Here is a 21,158-nt window from a genome sequence, read left to right as displayed (position 1 = left end):
TACTACTTCAGATTAAATTGGAGTTAAAATTACTTATAGAAGCTGGAAATAAAACAAAGAATACTGGAGTATGCTTGACAAGAAAATTCTATTTCAGTCTTTCTACTTCAAGGTTTCATTCAGTATTACTTGCCATTTCTTCGTAATTATTTGTGAAAAATTAAAAAGCAAACATTTAACTTTTTTCAGCATAGTTGCCAAGGCAACATTTCTCATTTTGATTTTTAGTTTTTCATATATAATATTATTATAATTCCTTTTTGTTTTTCAGCTTTATTTCAAATTACCCCAAATATTTTTTTGTTGTTTTAGTTTTGGTTAACAATATCACCAAGTCAGACACCAGGAAGCCTCTACAGACGTAAAATGAATAGACATAATACATAAATGCATAGTTTAGTTATCTTACCTGTTCCTGGCCCTTTCTCTAAAACCTCAACACACGTTATATGCTAGTTGTGGCACACTGTCGTCTCTTTTGCAATGCATTATGCACATTTGTAATTGCAATTTTCCAACTGTGATTTCTCATATTTGCAATTTAATTTCGCATTATTTGGACATTACATCTCAGAACTGTGGAAAGAAGGGCCTACAAGGACCATAATTTGTCTTTGAGTAACATCTTTATTTCGGAAGTTCTGGACCCCAGAATATCTGGCTTTAGAAATTTACACCATTACTGTGCGCACAAAATTATACAATCAATATGTCAAAGCAGGCATTTGTAAGAAAAATGAGAGTGACACAAACATTATCGGTAAGCATTTTAATTTAGATTTAGAGGTGTTTACATCTAAACAGCAAATTTACTGTCAGTTTCTAAAAGTTCACATATAATTAAAAAGCAAGAATATACAACGCTACATTACATTGTAGTGTCGAATAATACACTAATAATTTTGTGCTTAAAAAAATAGTAACCTATATGAGTTTCAATATATTTAAAATATTTTTCAAAATAAAAGGAAGACAAGATATACACAAACAGTCAGGTTCATCTACAGAATGGATCTGTACAGCAGAGCAATTCCTATTGTCCTACTGGCCAAAAAAAACAACATAAATGACAAAATAATTGGAAAAAATGAAGAAGAGTTCCTGCCGCAATAACCTCCCTGCCAACAATACTTCACAAAATCTTCATTTTTGGAGCTGAATCAGTGCGTGTCCGGACTAAATTCATTCTCCTTTTAAATGGGCAATAAATAATCAGGAAATCCTTTTTATTTAGAAATAAAATATTCTGTAAACACGACTTGGACACTTCTTAAAACTGAAATAGCTGGACCTCACTTTTACAGAAGGCGATAAAAAGATCAAAACAGATCACAGTTTTGCTGTAGATCAATAGTGAAATATGAAATGCTTACATTCTACCTAAAAACTGATCCTATTTTCTTCTACTCCTCTCTCAAACAGTGAGGACCACAAAGTAAATGGAATCTGTAACCCTGTCTTGAATAAAGAGGGCCAAAGCCAAAGTTATGAATGAAAACAAAAACTTGTGCCTTAAAGTTTCTAACATTATGAACGTTCCAAAGAGTCAAACTAAGAGAAAAATTACAGCAGCCTATACAAACAAACACAAATACACAATTAACATTCAGGCTCAGGCCTTACTCTTGCAGTTCTTCTGTCTGCCCCGCTATGCTCAGTAACTAACACTTACTGTAGTATTACTGTATTTATTATTGTCACATTATTATTACTATTATTTTTAACTTTGTTACACTTCCCTGAAAGGAAATAACGTTTATCATACGAAGTAAAAGCAGAAAAAAGGCCATTCAGAGAGTAGAGGAGGAATATCTGCCATTGGCACAAGTAACTTCCTCTAATAAGTCCTTCATTGCCTCTCTGTCTTGGCACATGGGTCCCCTAAAGTCCAGGAGAAATACTGCATCTGTCCCCCAGAGGTCACTCGTCCCACACGTCAGTGGGTGGACAACTGAGAAACGGTCCGTTTTGTTTGTTTTGATTGGTTTCTGAATGCTCCAGGCGTCCCTGTGCATCTGAAGAATTACATTCATAGTAAAAGCAGTCTGAAGGAGCTCTGACACCCTGAGGCTCCTCACCTAAAACACAGCCATTTCTTCCCAATATCCACCGGCCTTTAAGTGCTTCATTTTCCAGTTAAAAGATGCCGTTAAGGACGATGGAATCTAGAAATGACATACAAATAAAAATACATGGTTAGATGCTTTAAACAAGAACTTTCTGTATTTTTATATGTTGCAAGTAACAAAACACTTGCCTTGTGTAAATTCTGCTTTCCTCATGCACTTCCATCTCAGAGCTCTTAAACTCGTTGAGCTCTTTACGAATAGCAGCCTAAACAAACAGGTTAGAGTTGGTTGATCATGTGTAGAGCAGATATAGATCAATAAGCAGCACATTTAAAAGAAATCAGTGTCTTTTGAGACTATTTATAATCTAAAATGATATATAAAAGATCTCTAGATCTTTATATAGACAGATGTGTGTGTGGTTGCAATTTTATTTTATTTTGTAGATGTACCTTGTCTGCGGGAGTGAGTTTGGTCCATGGCTTGTCAGCACGGCGGTCGTAGTCCTGAGCGCATGTGACCTCCACGTACTCGTGGAAACGTAATATTTTTCGAGCCTGTAGTTCGGCAACAGTCGGTCGTTGACTCAACTAAAAAAAAGAAAACAGACAAAGGCATGTCACAAATGCTGTCAGTTTGATTAAAATTCCTTACAGCATTATTAGATTCATTCTCAATTCTTGATAAAATCAACCTTGATATTATATTCCAGGTGAAATGTAAAGCGAGCAAACCGAATCGCACCTTTCTGGTGAGTCTGCGCTTGATCTCCCTGACCTCTGCTTGTCTGTCTGCTTCATTTTTGGCTGGAGAGAAATGAGAGATAACCTCAATACCAATCAGGCTGAATCAAATCCAAATTTCATAGAAAAATTATGTGGAGCATGATAAACTATTAGTGCATTAAAGTAAAAAATAAAAGTGGAAAGCAAAGTACTTTGGATCTAATTTCACTTCATACAGAGAAAATATCACAAACTAAAACTCATAGGCTCATTTGAGAGAAACAAAGGACTTCACTCTATTTAGCAGAAAGTATCAGTAATGTCTGCCGGCATATGAAACCAATAGAGACAGAGAGTAAAATATATGTGGGTCAGTGTCAGTCTCTCAGTGAACACAGAGGGAATAAATGAACAGGAATAAATGAGTAACTAATGAAATGAGGAAAGCAGAATGGAAGAGAACAGAACGGAAGCAGGAAGATAAATCACAATACAATAACTGGAGTGAGTATAAAGAGGCAATTTACGCTGGAGAATGTTTCTCTGTTCCAATTCCTCAGCAGTAGGTCTCTGGCTCAATCGCCTACAGAAAAAACAAAACAAAAAAAAGTATATATTCTCTTTGCACATTATACAATATTTAAATACACATTGATATAAATATCTATTTAAATACAAATTATAAATAATTTGTAATTTAATATTTATATATAGCCAGGGGGTGCATGTACACACACAGCATACATACGTACTATAAACTAAATGTATAATATAGTAACTTAATTTACACACTCTATATATACTTTTTCCGTATGTATGCATGCTGTGTGTGTGCACCCACTGGCTATATACACACACACACACACACACACGTATATATGTACAGTCATGGCCAAAAATATCGTCACCCTTGGTAAATATGATCAAAGAAGGCTGTGAAAATTAATCTGGCATTGTTAATCCTTTTGTTTTTATTTTATTTAAAAATTTACAAAAATCTAACCTTTCATTAGAGAATAAGAATTTAAAATGGGGGGGAAATATCATTATGAAATAAATGTTTTTCTCTAATACACGTTGGACAATTATTGGCACCCCTAGAAATTCTTATGAGTAAAATATCTCTGAAGTATATTCCCATTCATATTCACAATTTTGAGCACTCCAGGGTGATTATGAACATTAAATTATCCAGCCATGGCTTCCTGTTTCACAGAAATATAAATAGGAGGGAAAACAAAGCCCAAACTCCCTTAATCATCCATCACAATGAGAAAAAACAAAGAATATATTTCTGATGTGCAGCAAAAGATTATTGAGCTTCACAAATTAGTGAAGTGGCTTTAAGAAAAGAGCTAGAGCCGTGAAAATTCCCATTTCCACCATCAGGGCAATAATTAAGAATTTCCAATCAACATAAAATGTTACAAAACTGCCTGGAAGAGGACGTGTGTCTATATCGTCTTAATGCACGGTGAGAAGGAGAGTTTGAGTGGCTAAAGACTCTGCAAGGACCGCTGCTGGAGAATTGCAGAAAATAGAGTCTCGGGGTCAGAAAACCTTAAAAAAAATAAAATAATAATAATTGTCAAACAGCACCTACATCACCACATGTTGTTCGGGAGGGTTTCAAGAAAAATTCTCCTAGCTCATCCAAAAATAAACTCCAGCATATTCAGTTGTCAGACACGACTGGAACTTCTATGGTCAGATGAAACTAAAAAATGAGCTTTTTAGCACAAAACAGTCAAGATGGGTTTGGTGAACACAGGGATAAAAAGTACCCCATGTGTACAATGAAATATACTGCTGTATTTTTGATGTTGTGGGCCTATATTTCTGCTGGAGGTCCTGGACATCTTGTTTAGACACACGGCATCATGGATTCTTTCAAATACCAACAGATAAAAAAAATCAATAAGTGACTGACTCTGTTAGAAATCTTATGATGGGCCATGTTTGGATCTTCCAGCCGTACAATAATCCAAACACAATCCTCAAAAACAACACAAAAATGGGTCACTGAGCACAAAACCAAGCTTCTGCTGGCCATTCCAGTCCTCTGACCTGAACCCTGTAGAAGATGAGTGGGGTGAACTGAAGAAGAAGCACCAACATGGAGCTGGGAATCTAAAGGGTCTGGAGTGATTCTGGATGAAGGAATGGTCTCTGATCTCTTGTCAGGTTTTCTCTAACCTCATCAGGCATTATAGGAGAAAATTTAGAGCTGTTAAACTGGCAAATGGAGGTTTCAAAAAGTATTAAATAAAAGGGCGTTAATTGTGGCCAGTGTGTATTAGAGAAAAACATTTATTTCATAATGATATTTCCCCTCATTTAAAATTCTTATTCTCTAATGAAAGGTTACATTTTTGTGAATTTTTTTAATAAAAGATCAAAAGGATTAACAAAGCAGATTAATTTTATGTGTGTTTACTTATGTGTGTGTGTAAATTAAGTTACTCCAGACTAACTTCTTGTTTCTTGTTGGTTCTTCTTGCACTATCAACCTACAGCCTATATTCACAGCTGTGTTCATATTCAGTACAACAGTTTTTTAGTGTAATTTGCATTTATGTGGGTGTGTGTGGCTGAGAGGGCTATTACCGTGTGAGTGCGGTACCAATCTGTGTGCGGATGGCCTCCCACTGCTCCTTGCTCTGCCACGACAGACCCGTGTGCTCTACTTTGGCCTGCCTCTCAGGAGCCTGCCTGTCTGGGGCAGAGGGCCGACTGCTCAACTTCAGTGCCAATGTGTCCTTCCTTTTCACCCTGCTGGCCAGAGCACCTGCAGCGAGCAAACACACATGCGCACACACATGCAGTCAGAAGTTCTGGCTCTCTTTTATATGGACAGATGTCTGAGTATACGATTCTACTTAAAAAAACACTGAAATTAATACAGACAGCAGAAGGCACTTTCTAAACACACAAACACAAATGTATTTAAAACAAAATGTAAGAAAATGCTATTTCAAACTTTATATTTATAAAAAAAAAAAAAGAATAAATAGATAATATAAATGACAAAAATATTAAGCAGTACAACTGTTTTCAACATTGATAATTTTGAGAAATGTTTCTTGAGCACCAGAACACCACATTACAATAATTTCTAAAGGATCATGTGACACTGAAGACTAGAGTAATGGCTACTGAAAATTCACAGGAATACATTTCAAATATATTCAAAGATAGTTAATTAGTTAAAGTTGTATTGATTTTCACAATATTAATGTTTTTATTGTATTTTTGATCAAATAAATGCATTAGTCAGCACATGCAATATATAGTAATAAAAGCTATTCACATACTTGGTGGGCTGTCGTCATCCTCGTCTTCATCCGATTCATCATCCTTGTACAGCACAGGCCCGTCCGAGTCGCTTTCCTCCGGCTGTTGATCTTCCTCATCTTCCTCCTCCTCACTGCTGTTGTTTCCTTCAGGGATGATGCTGATGCTCAGATCCCCCACCAGGCACCTGCGGCTACGAGGCTCAAGTTCTGGCTGGGACTGAGGGGATGGGAGGTGATCAGGTGGAGGTTCCTCATCATCGTCGTCATCGTCCTCTTCCTCCTCCTCTTCATCTGAGTAGTCATCTTCATCCCTGCGTACATAAAAATCTGTTTCATACAGGATCTATATGCATGCAATAAAATGTACTGTTTTTGCAACTTTTATTTTATTTATTTTTTGAGAAAAAGGTCATCAGAGCCACATAACTCAGGACAGATTTGAATCAGCATCTCCCAAATGTTTATGGATGTTTTTTTTATTCATATCAAGAGGCAGCAAGAGCATAAAAAGGAAGGCCAGAAAAATAAGTTAATATTTCTAAAAGTTAATAAAAATAATAAATAATTAAAGTTACTAAAATTAATGTTATAAAACTACATTTGACTCACGTCATGTTTTGGCACAAAAATTTCTGGGGACCACAAGGAAAAATGATATGATATCATGACCCCTTTTTATATGTAATATATTATTTTCTTTGAGAAGTTTAAAATACAAGTAATTGTAAGTGTGTCTCTATATAAAGTAGGCTTAGTTAAATAAGCTTGCTTTGTAATTTTTAATAAATAATTGTTGCTGTTGCTTGTGAAACAGTTTACATTACAGGCCCAATTTTATATTCTTATTTATATTCATATTCATACATATACATACATATACACACACACACACACACACACACACACACATATATAGAGAGGTCGACCGATAGTGGATTTTACCGATACCGATAGCTAGGTTGGACCACACTGGCTGATACAGATTAATCAACCGATAGTTTTCAAAATGGATACTGAAAAAGAGCTAGTGCTTTACTATTTAAAAAAAAAAAAAAAAAAAAGCAGCAACAGTACTGAACCATACTTTGTAAATGAATATTAATTAATATTATTTACTATATTGATCATTAAAGTTATTTCATAATTTGCTAGTGTTAAAAGAAGAAACTTTAAAATGTAAAAATATAGCCTATTAGTAGCTAATAGTGAATGTTGAAATGAAAACACTAACAAGGAACAATACTTCTACAGTTTTCATTAATGCTAGGAATGGACTTTTATTGTTAAATGTTACCATTTAATTTCAACAGCCATGCTTAAAGATGGCCATGTTTAAATATCTACACAAAGCCATAGCATTAAAATTACATACATATGGATATTGTATGTGTACTCACACACTTTATTTGCTTCTATTTTTTAACACTTGATAATTATCTAATCTCAAAAAAAAAAAAAAAAAAAAAGTTAGTCGCGCAGCGCTGCGTCTAGGAGAACTCAGAGGTATCACACACACACACCAGACGCTTTGTGTTCAAATCAAGCAGCGGTCTAAAAAAATTTATTTAAAATCACCAAACGGACATAAGTTTGCTTCAAGAATGAACAATGTGGCATAAATGAGTTTGAAGTTCGGTGTTTAAAAAAAACAGAGCAAGTGGAAAGAGAACGCGCAATCTATTACAGCTCTCTACATGAAGCATACCGACTTTATTAGAGCCACAGAAAGACAAACGTTTTGCAGAAAAATGCACAATACATAATTTATAGCCTAGGGTGAAGTCATTATATACATTCACAACGATTTGGGACAAATATAATGTAATTTAATAGAAAACTATGTGAATGGCGCTCTGTTCCACGGCAGGCTTTTCTGTCGGCTGCATTTAAATGCGCGTCTGGAGTTTCCCGCTCTGTGCAGCGCTCAGTGTCACGTGTCAAAATAAACAACACGTGCTGTCAGTGATTTCCGCCTCTAGAGGCCGCTCTCGTACTGTATAATGCCAGCGGACCCTTCTCAGCCATTCCGGCAACGGTTGCAAACCGGAAAACTATCGGCATAGATTTTTGCCGATAACCGATAGTTATGGCAATCAACTATCGGTGCCGATTAATCGGCAAAACCGATGAATTGGTCGACCTCTACACATATACATATATACACACACATAAAAAATATAAAACTTCAAGCTTAAAGAGAAGGACGTGCTAACATTTGGCTTCAGCAGTAGAGGCTGACACAATGTAATATATTTTCAAGTTATATTTATTATACAGAGATGATCCGTTCACAATAAGAACTATAATACACATTGACAAAATAGAGTGAATTTTCAATTCATGCCAACTTGAACGTCATTAAGATTTTTTAAAGTGCTTTTTTCTTTGTTTTGTTGTGCAGCAACAAAACAATATTTAAAAAAATATATATTTTTTTATAATTACATTTTTTGATTGACGGCTCTATTAATAAGTAAAGAAATTGCCCAGACTTCACTCACAGTTTGAGAGGCTGGATGGTGACTGGCAGTGGGCGGCTGCCCTGGTACTCCGGTGGCACCTCAAACAGAAGTGAGTGGGCACGCTGGGAGCCATCTGGGTGTGGGAGAGCGGGTCCTGGGCTACTGAGCGCCCTCTGGATCATGATGTGTAAAGGAACAGGGGCTTGACGGGCTGGAGGTTCCTCCGGAGGGCTGGGAGGGTCAAAGTGGACAGGAAGTGGCTGAGGCAGGGGGTAGGGGTAGGAGTGTTGGTGGAGGAGATGATGGGTGTGGGCCCGTGGTGGGGAAGGGGGGATGTGTGTGGGGAGAGGTGGGGATGGGGGAGGCGGGGCAGCTGGTAGCCCCCGGGGATGTTGGCCCTCATGTCCTCGGACAGAATGGAGGGAAGGGAGGAAATGGTCAGAGGGGAGTCCTCTGCATTGCGTTTGGTGACAGGCGTGGTTCTTTTTGGGGGCATAGGGGGCGAGGGCTTGGCCGGTACTAGGTTGACACCTCCTTGTGCGAGTTCAGCTGTAGTATAAAATGCACAAAAAACAAGTAATAATTTTCAAACATATTTCTTTTACATGAATTACATGAACAGTTCACCTAAAAATGATAACTGTCATCATTAACTCATCCTTTATGCCATTCCAAACCAGTATGCCTTTTTCCATTCTTTCAGGCACAAATTTTTTATTTATTTAATTTTTTAACTCGTCAATTAAACGAATTGATCCAGTTCACAAAACCAGTCAAAATAATTCCTTCTCAACTCCTTGACTAAGTGATTCAGCTCCCAAGAGCAGTACTGTTATTTAAAAAAAAAACTGAAACTATTAAAATCATTTTCCTTAATTGAAATAAAGCTAAAACAAACCAAGTGTAAATATTAGATAGAGAAATGAAAAATAAAATTAAAAATAACAGTGAAATTATTCAAACTAAAACTGAATTCTAAATTAAGACTAAATAGAAGTAAAAACTAAAACTAAATCTAATAATATATAAAAAAAACTAAAAATATCAAAATAAAAAGCCCCCCCAATTCTAAATATCAATAAATATTATAATATACAAATAATACTAATATAACACTGCTTAAAAGAAAATTAGTGACAAATGGCTTACATTTTCATCTGTAACAAAGTTATTATATAATTTTAGTAGTCATACGGACTACATTTATGATACTTTTAAAGTGCTTTTGTATAATTTTTGGTGATTGATGAAAAAATTAGTCCTTTTGTGTTTCATAGAATATGTAAAAATCATACAGTTTTGGAATGATGAAGGGCGAGTAAAAGACTGAAATTTCATTTTTGATTAACAGAAACTTCAAAGTTTTCACATTTCAGATTAGTGATATATTAGTAGAATCAAATGGCTCCCATCCCAACTCACCAATAACGTCACCAAAGACCAACTAATTCTTACAGAACACATTCTAAGCAAGCAGGTTCATTGACAAAAAGCCATGTGACTGCTAAATCAACACATTCCGAAGCCCGTGTCACATGACTTACAGATGATTGGTTCTACGTAACTGGCAAAGATATGGTGTAAGTATAATGAAGTACAGCGGACAAACATTATTTCTGTGAAGGAAGCATAAATTAAGCTAAACATGCTTTGGATTAGCCTAGCTGCCTCTCTACGAATCAAATGTATGAATTTCAGCCCTAAATCGAAGCAACCCGCAGGCTTTCAGCATGTGATGACGTGGACTGGATTCATTCCTCGTTCTCTAATCTCACAGCTGCTTGTGGAGCAACTGTTGCCTGGAGTAGCTTATACGAACATATGCTAGCATCTGCTTTGGCATGATGGGGCATTTCCAGCAGCGGTGGCTAAGATTGGTTCAATTCCACAGGGGTCCTTCTAGCCCTTTAAACACCTGTTAATATTGTGCCAACGTGCTGCACGCTTGTGACAGCTTTAATGCCCAAAACATGCAGTTTTGCACTTGAGAATGTGAGTGAGAGAGAAAGAGTAGAGCAGAAGCAGCAAGGGGGGGGCGCGTTAGTCCCACGCTCAGGTGGTGCGCTAAAGGCATGCTTTGCTGAGAGTGAGAACGATGAGGCTAGCGCACACGGCAGCAGATGAAGGACGCAGCTTTGGAGACAGGCCCGGCCTCAACGTTTACCTGTGCGCATGCCTCCTGCCCGCCGGCAGAGGTAGACAGGCAGGGACAGGTAGACGTCATGGTCACCCTCACGCTTCCAACAGGACCAGTAGAGGGGGAAATCGCTGCCGTCACCCCCATGCAGGGTGGAGGCTGGCGGGGGACAAAAAAACACAGTCCCCGGGCGTCAAACAAACACATATCTTCACAAAGCAGGGATGACTTATCCCTCTAAATGACTGTAAACATCACGCCAGTGTGCATGACGGTGACACTACACACAGAAGATTTTTTTAAAGTCAACGTGAAATCAAAATTGACCCCATTTATTGTCTTAATGCACATTCCTGGTCTTATTATGATTCATTCATCAGTCTAATCCAAAGAAAAAAGAGATCCTGATTTCTAATCAAATTATTACATGAAAAACATTCTAATTTTATTTTTATTTGTTAAAGGGGGTCACAAACTGCCTTTTTTATTATTTTGTACTGTTCTCTCAGGGCCACTTATAATATGATCAAGATTTTTACATCATAAAACCTCATAATTTAAAAGTAATAGGCTATTTTCTATCCTATTGACCCCCCCTCATCAGAACACTGTTTGAATAGGCTTGGCGGATTGTAGACTCGGAAATAAACGCCCACTGCTATGATTGGCTGACAGTTGTATATGTTTGACAGCACACATCCTTTATAGATGGATGCTGCTGTGATTTAAATACTCAGTACATATCAAACGATCTGTAATAACAGACAAAGCAATAGTGATCACGTAATAAAAAGTTACTCACACTTGTGTGGTGCAACATTTCTGTCAGACCCAATATTGTCAGCACAGCATTCTTTCAGTTTCAATCTCTCTGAAAATCCTGCATTGAATTGTGCTTTGTTTGTAAACTAATCTGCGGTAAAATGAAGTGAACAAAGGACCAGGTCCTTACTGATGTGGTCTGGCACTTCATTAAAAATAAAATTCTTCCACTGTTTCCTAATATTGGGATCAGAAGGAAGGCAATGCAAAGACTGTGTTTTTTCACAGCTTGCCTCTGCACAGCGTCTCGTCTTCGGAGCCATCTTTATCATTTGGTTTCTGGGTAGACCTGTGTGTTTGCCGCTCTTGCCATTTACCTACTATGTGCACAAATCGGTGGGAGGGCTAAACAGGCAGTGATGTAGAAGCAGGCGTTGATGATCTTCTGCGGAGGCGGTGTTTAGCCACACTATTAGTGGCTATTAGTGGCACATCCCACAATCTATCATTTTGGCAGACTGGCATCAATATACGCCGTTTCTAGACTAAAGAGAAAGTTTTAGGTTCTGAAACTTAAAGAACGTTTTTATAGCACAATGACCTCTTATATGTAAAAAGGATCAAGGGAATTTTGATTTCTCAGTTCATGACCCCTTTAAATATTCTGTTTCACTTGGAAATACGTCACATTATGAAAGCAAAATGGGTTGCAAATGGCAATTCATGTTGACTTTAAATGAATTATGTGAGATAAACAACCAGCTAAAGCCATAAATATGAATACCCAGATGATCCAAATATATGTCAACAGCACCACTATCTTCAACATGTTAGGTTGAGCTAACTAACAACTGTCATTATACCAACAAAAATGGTATGCCACAGCACTGTGCAACCAACCATGTTAGTTACTAACACAAATGGTGTCAGAAAGATCTATGCACAATATCTACTCTTATAATGCAGCAGAGCTACAGTCTGGTGGCTGCGGTTCAACAAAAAGATCTGGACAGTTCCAGTGTCCTGTGACTCAGCACATTGTTTATAAGCAGTAAAACAACACACAAGAGAGATGTACAGCTCTGCCTTTCAGAAGCACTGACTGACACGCTCATTGACTGCTTTCCAAATGGACAGCAGGAGGCAGTGTGGAGATTTAATGTTTGATACACAATGTTTAGACATTTCAAATCACCTCCATGCTGATTTTCAATTCAGCAGGACTGTTGTGTTATACTGCTGCAATATACCATTCCTAAATTAAACTGAATGTATTGATTATACAGTATCTCACAACAGTGAGTACACCCCTCACATTTCAGCAACAATTTTAGTATATCTTCTCAAAGGACAATACTACACAAATTAAACTTGGATATATTTTAGAGTAGTCAATGTGCAGCTTGTATAGAAGTACAAATTTACTGTCCTCTAAAAATAACTCAGCATATAGCCATTATTGTCTAAATAACTGGCAACAAAAATGAGTACACCCTAAGTGAACATGTCAAAACTGTGTCCAAAGTGTCAACATTTTGTAGGGGCACCATTGTTATCTAGCACTGCCTTAATCCTCCTGGGCTTGGAATTCACCAGAGCTGCACAGGTTGTTGCTGGCATCCTCTTCCACTCCTCCATAATGATATCACGGAGCTGCTGGATGTTAGACACATGGTGCTTCTCCACCTTTCGCTTGAGGATGTCCCACATGTGCTCAATAGGGTTCAGGTCTGGAGACATACTTGGCCACTCCATCACCTTCACCTTCATCAGCAAGGCAGTTGTCATTTTGGTGGTATGTTTGGGGTCGTTATTATGTTGGAACACTGCCGTTCGGCCCAGTTTCTGAAAGGAGGGGATCATGTTCTGCTTCAGAATGCCACAGTACATGTTGGAATCCATGTTTCCCTCAATGAACCGCAGCTCCCCAGCAGCACTTATGCAGCCCCAGACCATGATGCTACCACCACCATGCTTGACTGTAGGCAAGACACAATTTTCTTGGTACTTCTTACCAGGACGTCGCCACATACTGGACACCATCTGAGCCAAACAATTTTATCTTAGTCTCATCAGACCACAAGACATGGTTCCAGTAATTCATGCTCTTGGACAGGTTGTCTTCGGCAAACTGTTTGCAGGCTTTCTTGTGAGCCAACTTCAGAAGAGGCTTCCTTCTGGGACGACGGCCATGCAAACTGACATGTGCGGCATATGGTCTGAGCACTAACAAGTTTACCTTCCACTTCTGCAACCTCTAAAGCAATGCATCTGTTTTTTGAAGCCAGCTTCTGCACCTGACACACAGCACGAGGACCTAACTTCTTTGATCGACCCTTGCAATGCCTGTTCTGAGTGGAACCAGTCTTGGAAAACCTCTGTATGACACTGGCCACTGTACTGTAACTCTGTTTCAGGGTGTTACTGACCTTCTTATATCCTTGGCCATCTTTGTGGAGAGCAACAATTCTAATTCTCAAATCCTCAGAGAGTTCTTTGCCATGAGGTGCCATGTTGAACATCCAGTGGTCAGTATGAGAGAATTGTACTCAAAGCACCAAATTTTAACTGCTCTAATATAAGATACACAAATTTGTATAGTCCCGTCAAGCAGACAAAAACATGAACATGATGAATAGGACATGTGGCTTTGCATGGTTAAACAACATATAGCTGTTATCACTTAGGGTGTACTCACATTTGCTGCCAGCTTTTTTGACAATAATGGCTGTAAGCGGAGTTATTTTCAGAGGACAGTAAATCTTTACTGCTATACAAGTTGCACATTGTCTACTCTAAAATACATCCAAGTTTCATTTCTATAGTATTGTCCCTTGAGAAGATATACTAAAATGGTTGCCGAAATATGAGGGGTGTACTCACTTTTGTGAGATACTGCATTTCATAGTTTAAGTCAAGCATTAATAAATTATATTCAACATCAGATACTGATATCAGCAGGATGAAATTTTGCATGCGGTTGTAAGGAGCACTTCTCATTTGATTTAACAAGCACATTTAAATGGACAAATTCTCCTAAATAAGAAAGAGTTCCCATTCAATTGGAACAAACATGCCTATTGTTTTTCTGCAATAATCAGGGACAAATGACAAATCCAAGATTACAGCATAAATGAAGACATTGTCTTTAGTAATAACTCAGAATCTCGCAATCAAAGACTATTATCAAGCTGATCAGCTTAAGGGTCAGAACCCCAAAAGAAAAAAAATATTGGCTCAGCAAGCAGAAAACAGCATAAATGTATTAAATACACGGCTGAGTTCTTATGATGTACGACATGACACACATATACGTGGATTTAATGCAATTAACACTACAAATCATGTTTCTTTTTTGGCACCACTGCATGTCACACATGCTTAGAAAATACATTAAAGAAAAACAGACAAAAGAGTCTTGGTAAAAATGCTCTAACTAACATATAAGCATCAGAGTGGTCTCTTCATGAGATGCTGTAGTGTGTGCCTGTGAGCAAGGGCAGCAGGTTTGCTTTCAATATTTGTTAGAATATTTTAAATATCCCTCAAACTACACTAATACAGTTACAAACAGACAGAAATCATCAATACAGCAATCTTTATGTATTAAAGAATGTCCTTGCTATACAAGTTGTCACAGTATCTAACAGCTGAAGTGTGAAAGCATCTGAATATTATTGAAATTCCCATTTTAATTCTAAGCTGCTTTGACTTCCCTCACTGAGCATTTTACTCATTTCCTCATTTCCATCATTACAAGCTTGCCTAAAACAGTTGCACAGCATTTTCACCTTTATTACCAACCAAATGTTTCCACTGCTGATCAGTTGTTCCTGTTTAGAAAAGGGATTTTCTTATATATCATTTATACACTAAAATATTTTAGAATATAAATACTGTAAATAAATATATAAATAAACATCATAAATCTAAGTATTATATCATAAGTAGTAATTAAAATATGTACATTTTAATGCTTAAAGAGGAGTCATCTGTGGTGATCTGCAATGTCCTTACCACCCAAATCTACACCCATGCCTGTGCATTTAATAGGGAGAATTAAATATCACAATTTTATCAGTGAGCTCACATAAGGAAGCAAATGAATTGTGTCTAGTAATTTCACTGACTTTTATAGGGGTCATGTTATCTTGTATGACGTATTTGTGACCACTCACCCAACATAGCGGGGTTGTTGCTACGGTTGATTGGCTTGGGTGGAGGGAGAGGGGGCTGTTTGATGGGCTGGGCTGGGACATTGCCCATAGAGGATGGTGCTGAAGAGGTGGTAAGGGGAGCGCTGCTGGAGGCCTGTGTGTTGGCGCCTGCCGAGGATACGTTTCGTAGTGGTTTTCCAGCCGTGCTGACAGCTGAGGAGGAGTTGGAGGAGGCAGAGGAAGAAGAGAAAGCAGCTGCGGGGTTGTGGACAGGGGTGCGGGGCAAGCTGTCAGCACCAGGTTCTGGGGTGGAAGTCATCAGCCATTTGGGCGGCATGACGGACTGCTTGGGGGGCAGAGGCTCCCGCAGTGTGTCCCTCAGAACCTCTGAGTTAGGAACGTATTGACTGCTGTCAGACTCTGTAAGGAAATACATAATATTCAGAAAAACAAATTAAAATGTTTATTTTGTGTTATGCTTAGTTTGAGCCTCATAATAAATCAAGATGATCGGAAATTAGTGTAAATGTTTAATACTCCTAAGTTTAAATTTCACAGTTGAACTGCTTCAATGAACTGACTGAAAAATCTGATTCAGTGATTCATTTACTTTACAGTGTTGTTATTGTAAACTAAAACTATTAAACATAATATAATAATTTTAGTTTATTAAAAATAAAGTTGGACATTTAAAGTTTTAAATACTTAACCTGAAAATTTGTAATGTTGACTTGGCAACTAACTGAAATTAAATGTGTAATCAGCAAAATTACTACAACTAAAACCGAAAGAAATAAATTAAAACTGAAATATTTAAAAACAAAAACTAATAAAGATGATGAAAGAACATAAGAAAATGAGTAAAATAAAAAAACATCATTAAAACATTCTGACCAACATGTGGCATTTTTAATATATTATAAAAATATATGTATAGGAGATTATGATCCACACTCACGAAAACAGTTCTTTTTACATTTTATTTTACAATCATCTGATGGGAAGAAGATGCAAAAAAATCTAAATACTAAGAAAATCACCTGTGAAGTCCAAATTAAGTCCTTACAATTTACAAAATATGTTCATGGAACATGATCTTTACTTAACATCCTAATGATTTTTAGCATAAAAGAAACCGATAATTTTGACCTATACAATGTATTGTTGGCTATTGCTACAAATATACCTGTGCTACATCATGAGAGAAACTAACATTAAATTATTTAAAGAAAAACAGTGTGGCACACATGCCTTGATTATTTTAACTAGATTCATACTGTATTTGTCTCATTATATTAAACAGTTTCAAGTGCTACAAAGGCTGGTTAAAATGACTTAAGACATTTTAGAGTGTCAAAATGGATACTGAATATCATCAGAAAGCTAAAAACATTTCTATAACTATATATAAGCTGCATTCCTCTAAACATAGAGCAACATTTGAATAGTGACTGAATCATTTAAATGAAAACTGTATCATCAGTCCTAGTGGAGGGCCAAATCTGTCTCCAAAGGACTAAATAATAATGTTCACTTTGATGAGGATTGAGGTGACTGGTTTATTAATTAGGAAAGAACAGGAGAATTCAGCTTAGCTGTGCTCAGTTCCTAAATAAGAACCTTAGCTGGAGCAGAACCCAAGGGAACATAGACACTCGTCTCACTCCAGTTGGCCCAACAGAAGGTGAGGAAGTGATGGCGGAAGTGTGGAGAACAAAGAAGAGGAAGGTAGAAAGGGAACTAGAGAAAAATGATTAAAATTGATCCCACAAACCTCGTCTTCCCCTTCCCTCTTCGACAGACGAGTGGCGAGGAAGTGTTGGCTTCCAGTCCGGTTCGGGGCGAGTCCTGCGCCCATCCTCAGAGGGGGCTTTCATTAGCCCAGGCCTCTTGTCCATTTCAACATGTAGCCTTCCTCCATGTCGGATATCATCTCCCTGCCAGGCCAGATTAGATTTCCAGTCCTCTGTCCCAACAGACCAACCACTTCTCCTGCCTTCATCCTGATTGGAGGCCCGGGGGCCCAATGCTCCGCGATGATCCCCGTCAGAAGGGCCACGACCTCTGCGGTCATCGGGCTGCGGCAGCCAGACAGGGTTGACTCTAAATTCGGATTCAGAGGGCGAGTGAATCTGCTCTAGCCCCAGACCTCCACCAACTCCTACAGGCAGAGTGTGACCATTCTTCACATAAGCCGTCTTGTGGCCATGGGCCTCACATGATTCTGAAAACAAATGGGGAAAAATTACTTATACAATTTTTTTTAAACATTTTTTAAATGCATTAGTTTTAATTTTGTATATATGTATATGGTGTGTGTGTGTGTGTATATATATATATATATATATATGTATATATATATATATATGTATATATATATATATATATATATATATATATATATATATATATATATATATATATATATATATATATATATATATATATATATATATATATATATATATATATATATATATATATATATATATATATATATATATATACACACACACATATACAGTCATGGCCAACAATATCGGCACCCTTGTAAATATGATCAAAGGCGGCTGTGAAAATTAATCTGCATTGTTAATCCTTTTGATCTTTTATTTAAAAAAAAAAAAATCACAAAAATCTAACCTTTCATTGGATAATAAGAATTTAAAATGGGGGGGAAATAAATTAAATAAATGTTTTTCTCTAATACACACTGGCCACAATTAAGGGCACACTTTTATTTAATACTTTTTGAAACCTCCATTTGAAACCAACCTCCAAGCTCTACATTTTCTCCTATAATGCCTGATGAGGTTAGAGAAAACCTGACAAGAGATCAGAGACCATTCCTTCATCCAGAATCACTCCAGACCCTTTAGATTCCCAGCTCCATGTTGGTGCTTCTCTTCAGTTCACCCCACTCATCTTCTACAGGGTTCAAGTCAGAGGACTGGAATGGCCAGCAGAAGCTTGGTTTTGTGCTCAGTGATCCATTTTTGTGTTGATTTTGAGGTTTGTGTTTGGATTATTGTACGGCTGGAAGATCCAAACATGGCCCATTATAAGATTTCTAACAGAGTCAGTCACTTATAGATTTTTTATCTGTTGGTATTTGATAGAATCCATGATGCCATGTGTCTAAACAAGATGTTCAGGACCTCCAGCAGAAATATAGGCCCACAACATCAAAAATACAGCAGTATATTTCATTGTACACATGGGGTACTTTTTATCCTTGTGTTCACCAAACCCATCTTGAGTGTTTGCTGCTAAAAAGCTCATTTTTTTGTTTCGTTTCATCTGACCATAGAAGCCAGTCCCATTTGAAGTTCCAGTCGTGTCTGATAACTGAATATGCTGGAGTTTGTTTTTGGATGAGCGAGGAGAATTTTTCTTGAAACCCTCCCAAACAACATGTGGTTATGTAGGTGCTGTTTGACAATTATTATTATTTTATTTTTTTTAAGGTTTTCTGACCCCGAGACTCTATTTTCTGCAATTCACCAGCTGTGGTCCTTGCAGAGTCTTTAGCCACTCAAACTCTCCTTCTCACCGTGCATTAGGACGATATAGACACATGTCCTCTTCCAGGCAGTTTCGTAACATTTTATGTTGATTGGAAATTCTTAATTATTGCCCTGATGGTGGAAATGGGAATTTTCACTGCTCTAGCTCCTCTCTTAAAGCCACTTCACTAATTTGTGAAGCTCAATAATCTTTTGCTGCACATCAGAAATATATTCTTTGTTTTTTCTCATTGTGATGGATGATTAAGGGAATTTGGGCTTTGTTTTCCCTCCTATTTATATTTCTGTGAAACAGGAAGCCATGGCTGGATAATTTCATGTTCATAAATCACCCTTGAGTGCTCAAAATTGTGAATATAAATGAGACTTTACTTCAGAGATATTTTACTCATAAGAATAGAATAGAATAAAATTACTCCCGCCGTGATGGGCTTTCAACAGCGCGCTGAAACACGGGCAAGGACAGAATTTACTAGGCAATAGATTTCACATTCTATAATGTTCTCTTTATAATGCTTATGTCATTAATGTTTATGGCAGATTTGTGCTATATTTTCATCTACATTATCAAGTGATTCCTAAAATCGCCTGCATGTTTTCGGAGCCATACGGAGTACGAAAACAATTTTAATTGAAGTATGCCTTACTGTTGAACAAATATGACGAAAAAAAAAAAAAAAAAAAAAAAAAAATCACTGCTGCATTTTTATAGGATCAGTATTTTTGAAAAAGAATCATCTAAAAGCAATATGACCGTCTCAAATAACTCAGTCAATATCGGGCATTGCATTTGAGTATGAAACTAAACACTGGTAATATGCAGCGCATTCAGCATGTAAATAAATGTTAATATCCCAACGCATCCTATATTAGATTAATCAGATACAGTCATGGCCAAAAATATCAGCACCCTTGCAATTCTGTCAGAAAATGCAACACTTCTCTCAGAAAATTGTTCCAATTGCAAATGTTTTGGTATTCACGTGCTTATTGTTTTTGTTTGCACTGCAACAACACAAAAAAAAAAAAACAGAAAAGAAAAGTCAAACATGATAAAATTTCACACAGAACTCAAAAATGGAATGGACAAAATGATTGGCACCTTGTCAAAATTGTAAAAAATAATTGCTTTTCAAGCATGTGATGGTTCTGTAATTTGTATTTAGATACAACTGTGGCAAGTAATAGGTGTGGGCAATATAGTAATCACACTTGCAACCAGTTAAAATGGAGAAAAGTTGACTCAACCTTTGTGTTGTGTGTCACACTGAGCATGGAGAAAAAGAAGTGTAAAGAGTTGTCTGTGGATTTGAGAGAAACAACGGTGTAAAAACATGGACAATCTCAAGGCTACAAGTCCATCTCCAGAGATCTTAATGTTCCTGTGTCCACTGTGCGCAACATCATCAAGAGGTTTACAGCCCATGGCACTGTAGCTAACCTCCCTGGACGTGGACGGAAGAGCAAAATTAATCAAAAATTACAAAGGATTGTTCGAGTGGTGGATAAAGAACCCTGATTAACTTCCAAACAAATTCAAGCTGATCTGCAGACACAGGGTACAACAGTGTCAGCTCGCACTATCCGCCGCTATCTGAATGAAAATTATTGGCACCCTTAACTTAATATTTGGTAGCACCCCCTTTGGGTGTAACCATCCTGTAACCATGAATGAGTTTCTTACACCTCTCTTCTGGAATTTTGGACCACTCTTCATTTGCAAACTGCTCCATGTCATTCAGATTTGAAGGATCTCTCCACGGGTGTTCTATGGGATTCAGATAAAGGTAGGAGGTAGGAGACCCAGGAGGACACCACTGCTGACACAAAGGCATAAAAAAGCAAGATTGGAGTTTGCCAAAACTTGTAACAAAACCACGATCCTTCTGGGAGAACGTACTGTGGACAGATGTGACAAAAGTAGAGCTTTTTGGTAAAGAACATCATGGCACTGTTTACAGAAAAATAAATGAGGACTTCAAAGAAAAGAACACAGTCCCTACAGTCAAACATGGTGGAGGTT

General features: G+C 37.4%; 1 protein-coding gene across 1 annotated transcript in view; it reads right to left on the bottom strand.

The window, feature by feature from the left end:
- Positions 1-754: 754 nt before the first annotated feature.
- Positions 755-21,158, bottom strand: part of phactr4b (phosphatase and actin regulator 4b) — a 32,337-nt gene continuing 11,933 nt past the window's right edge. Inside the window, 12 exon segments of the mRNA XM_058746559.1 lie at positions 755-2,165; positions 2,258-2,334; positions 2,522-2,659; positions 2,814-2,875; positions 3,322-3,377; positions 5,402-5,582; positions 6,109-6,401; positions 8,592-8,919; positions 8,922-9,101; positions 10,717-10,848; positions 15,630-16,028; positions 17,383-17,832. Coding sequence (XP_058602542.1) covers positions 2,150-2,165; positions 2,258-2,334; positions 2,522-2,659; positions 2,814-2,875; positions 3,322-3,377; positions 5,402-5,582; positions 6,109-6,401; positions 8,592-8,919; positions 8,922-9,101; positions 10,717-10,848; positions 15,630-16,028; positions 17,383-17,832 — 2,312 coding nt within the window. The 3' untranslated portion in view covers positions 755-2,149.

The sequence above is a fragment of the Onychostoma macrolepis genome, chromosome 16, assembly GCF_012432095.1.
Source record: "Onychostoma macrolepis isolate SWU-2019 chromosome 16, ASM1243209v1, whole genome shotgun sequence".
NCBI classification, from domain to species: domain Eukaryota; kingdom Metazoa; phylum Chordata; class Actinopteri; order Cypriniformes; family Cyprinidae; genus Onychostoma; species Onychostoma macrolepis.
This window is presented reverse-complemented; position numbering and strand designations above follow the sequence as displayed.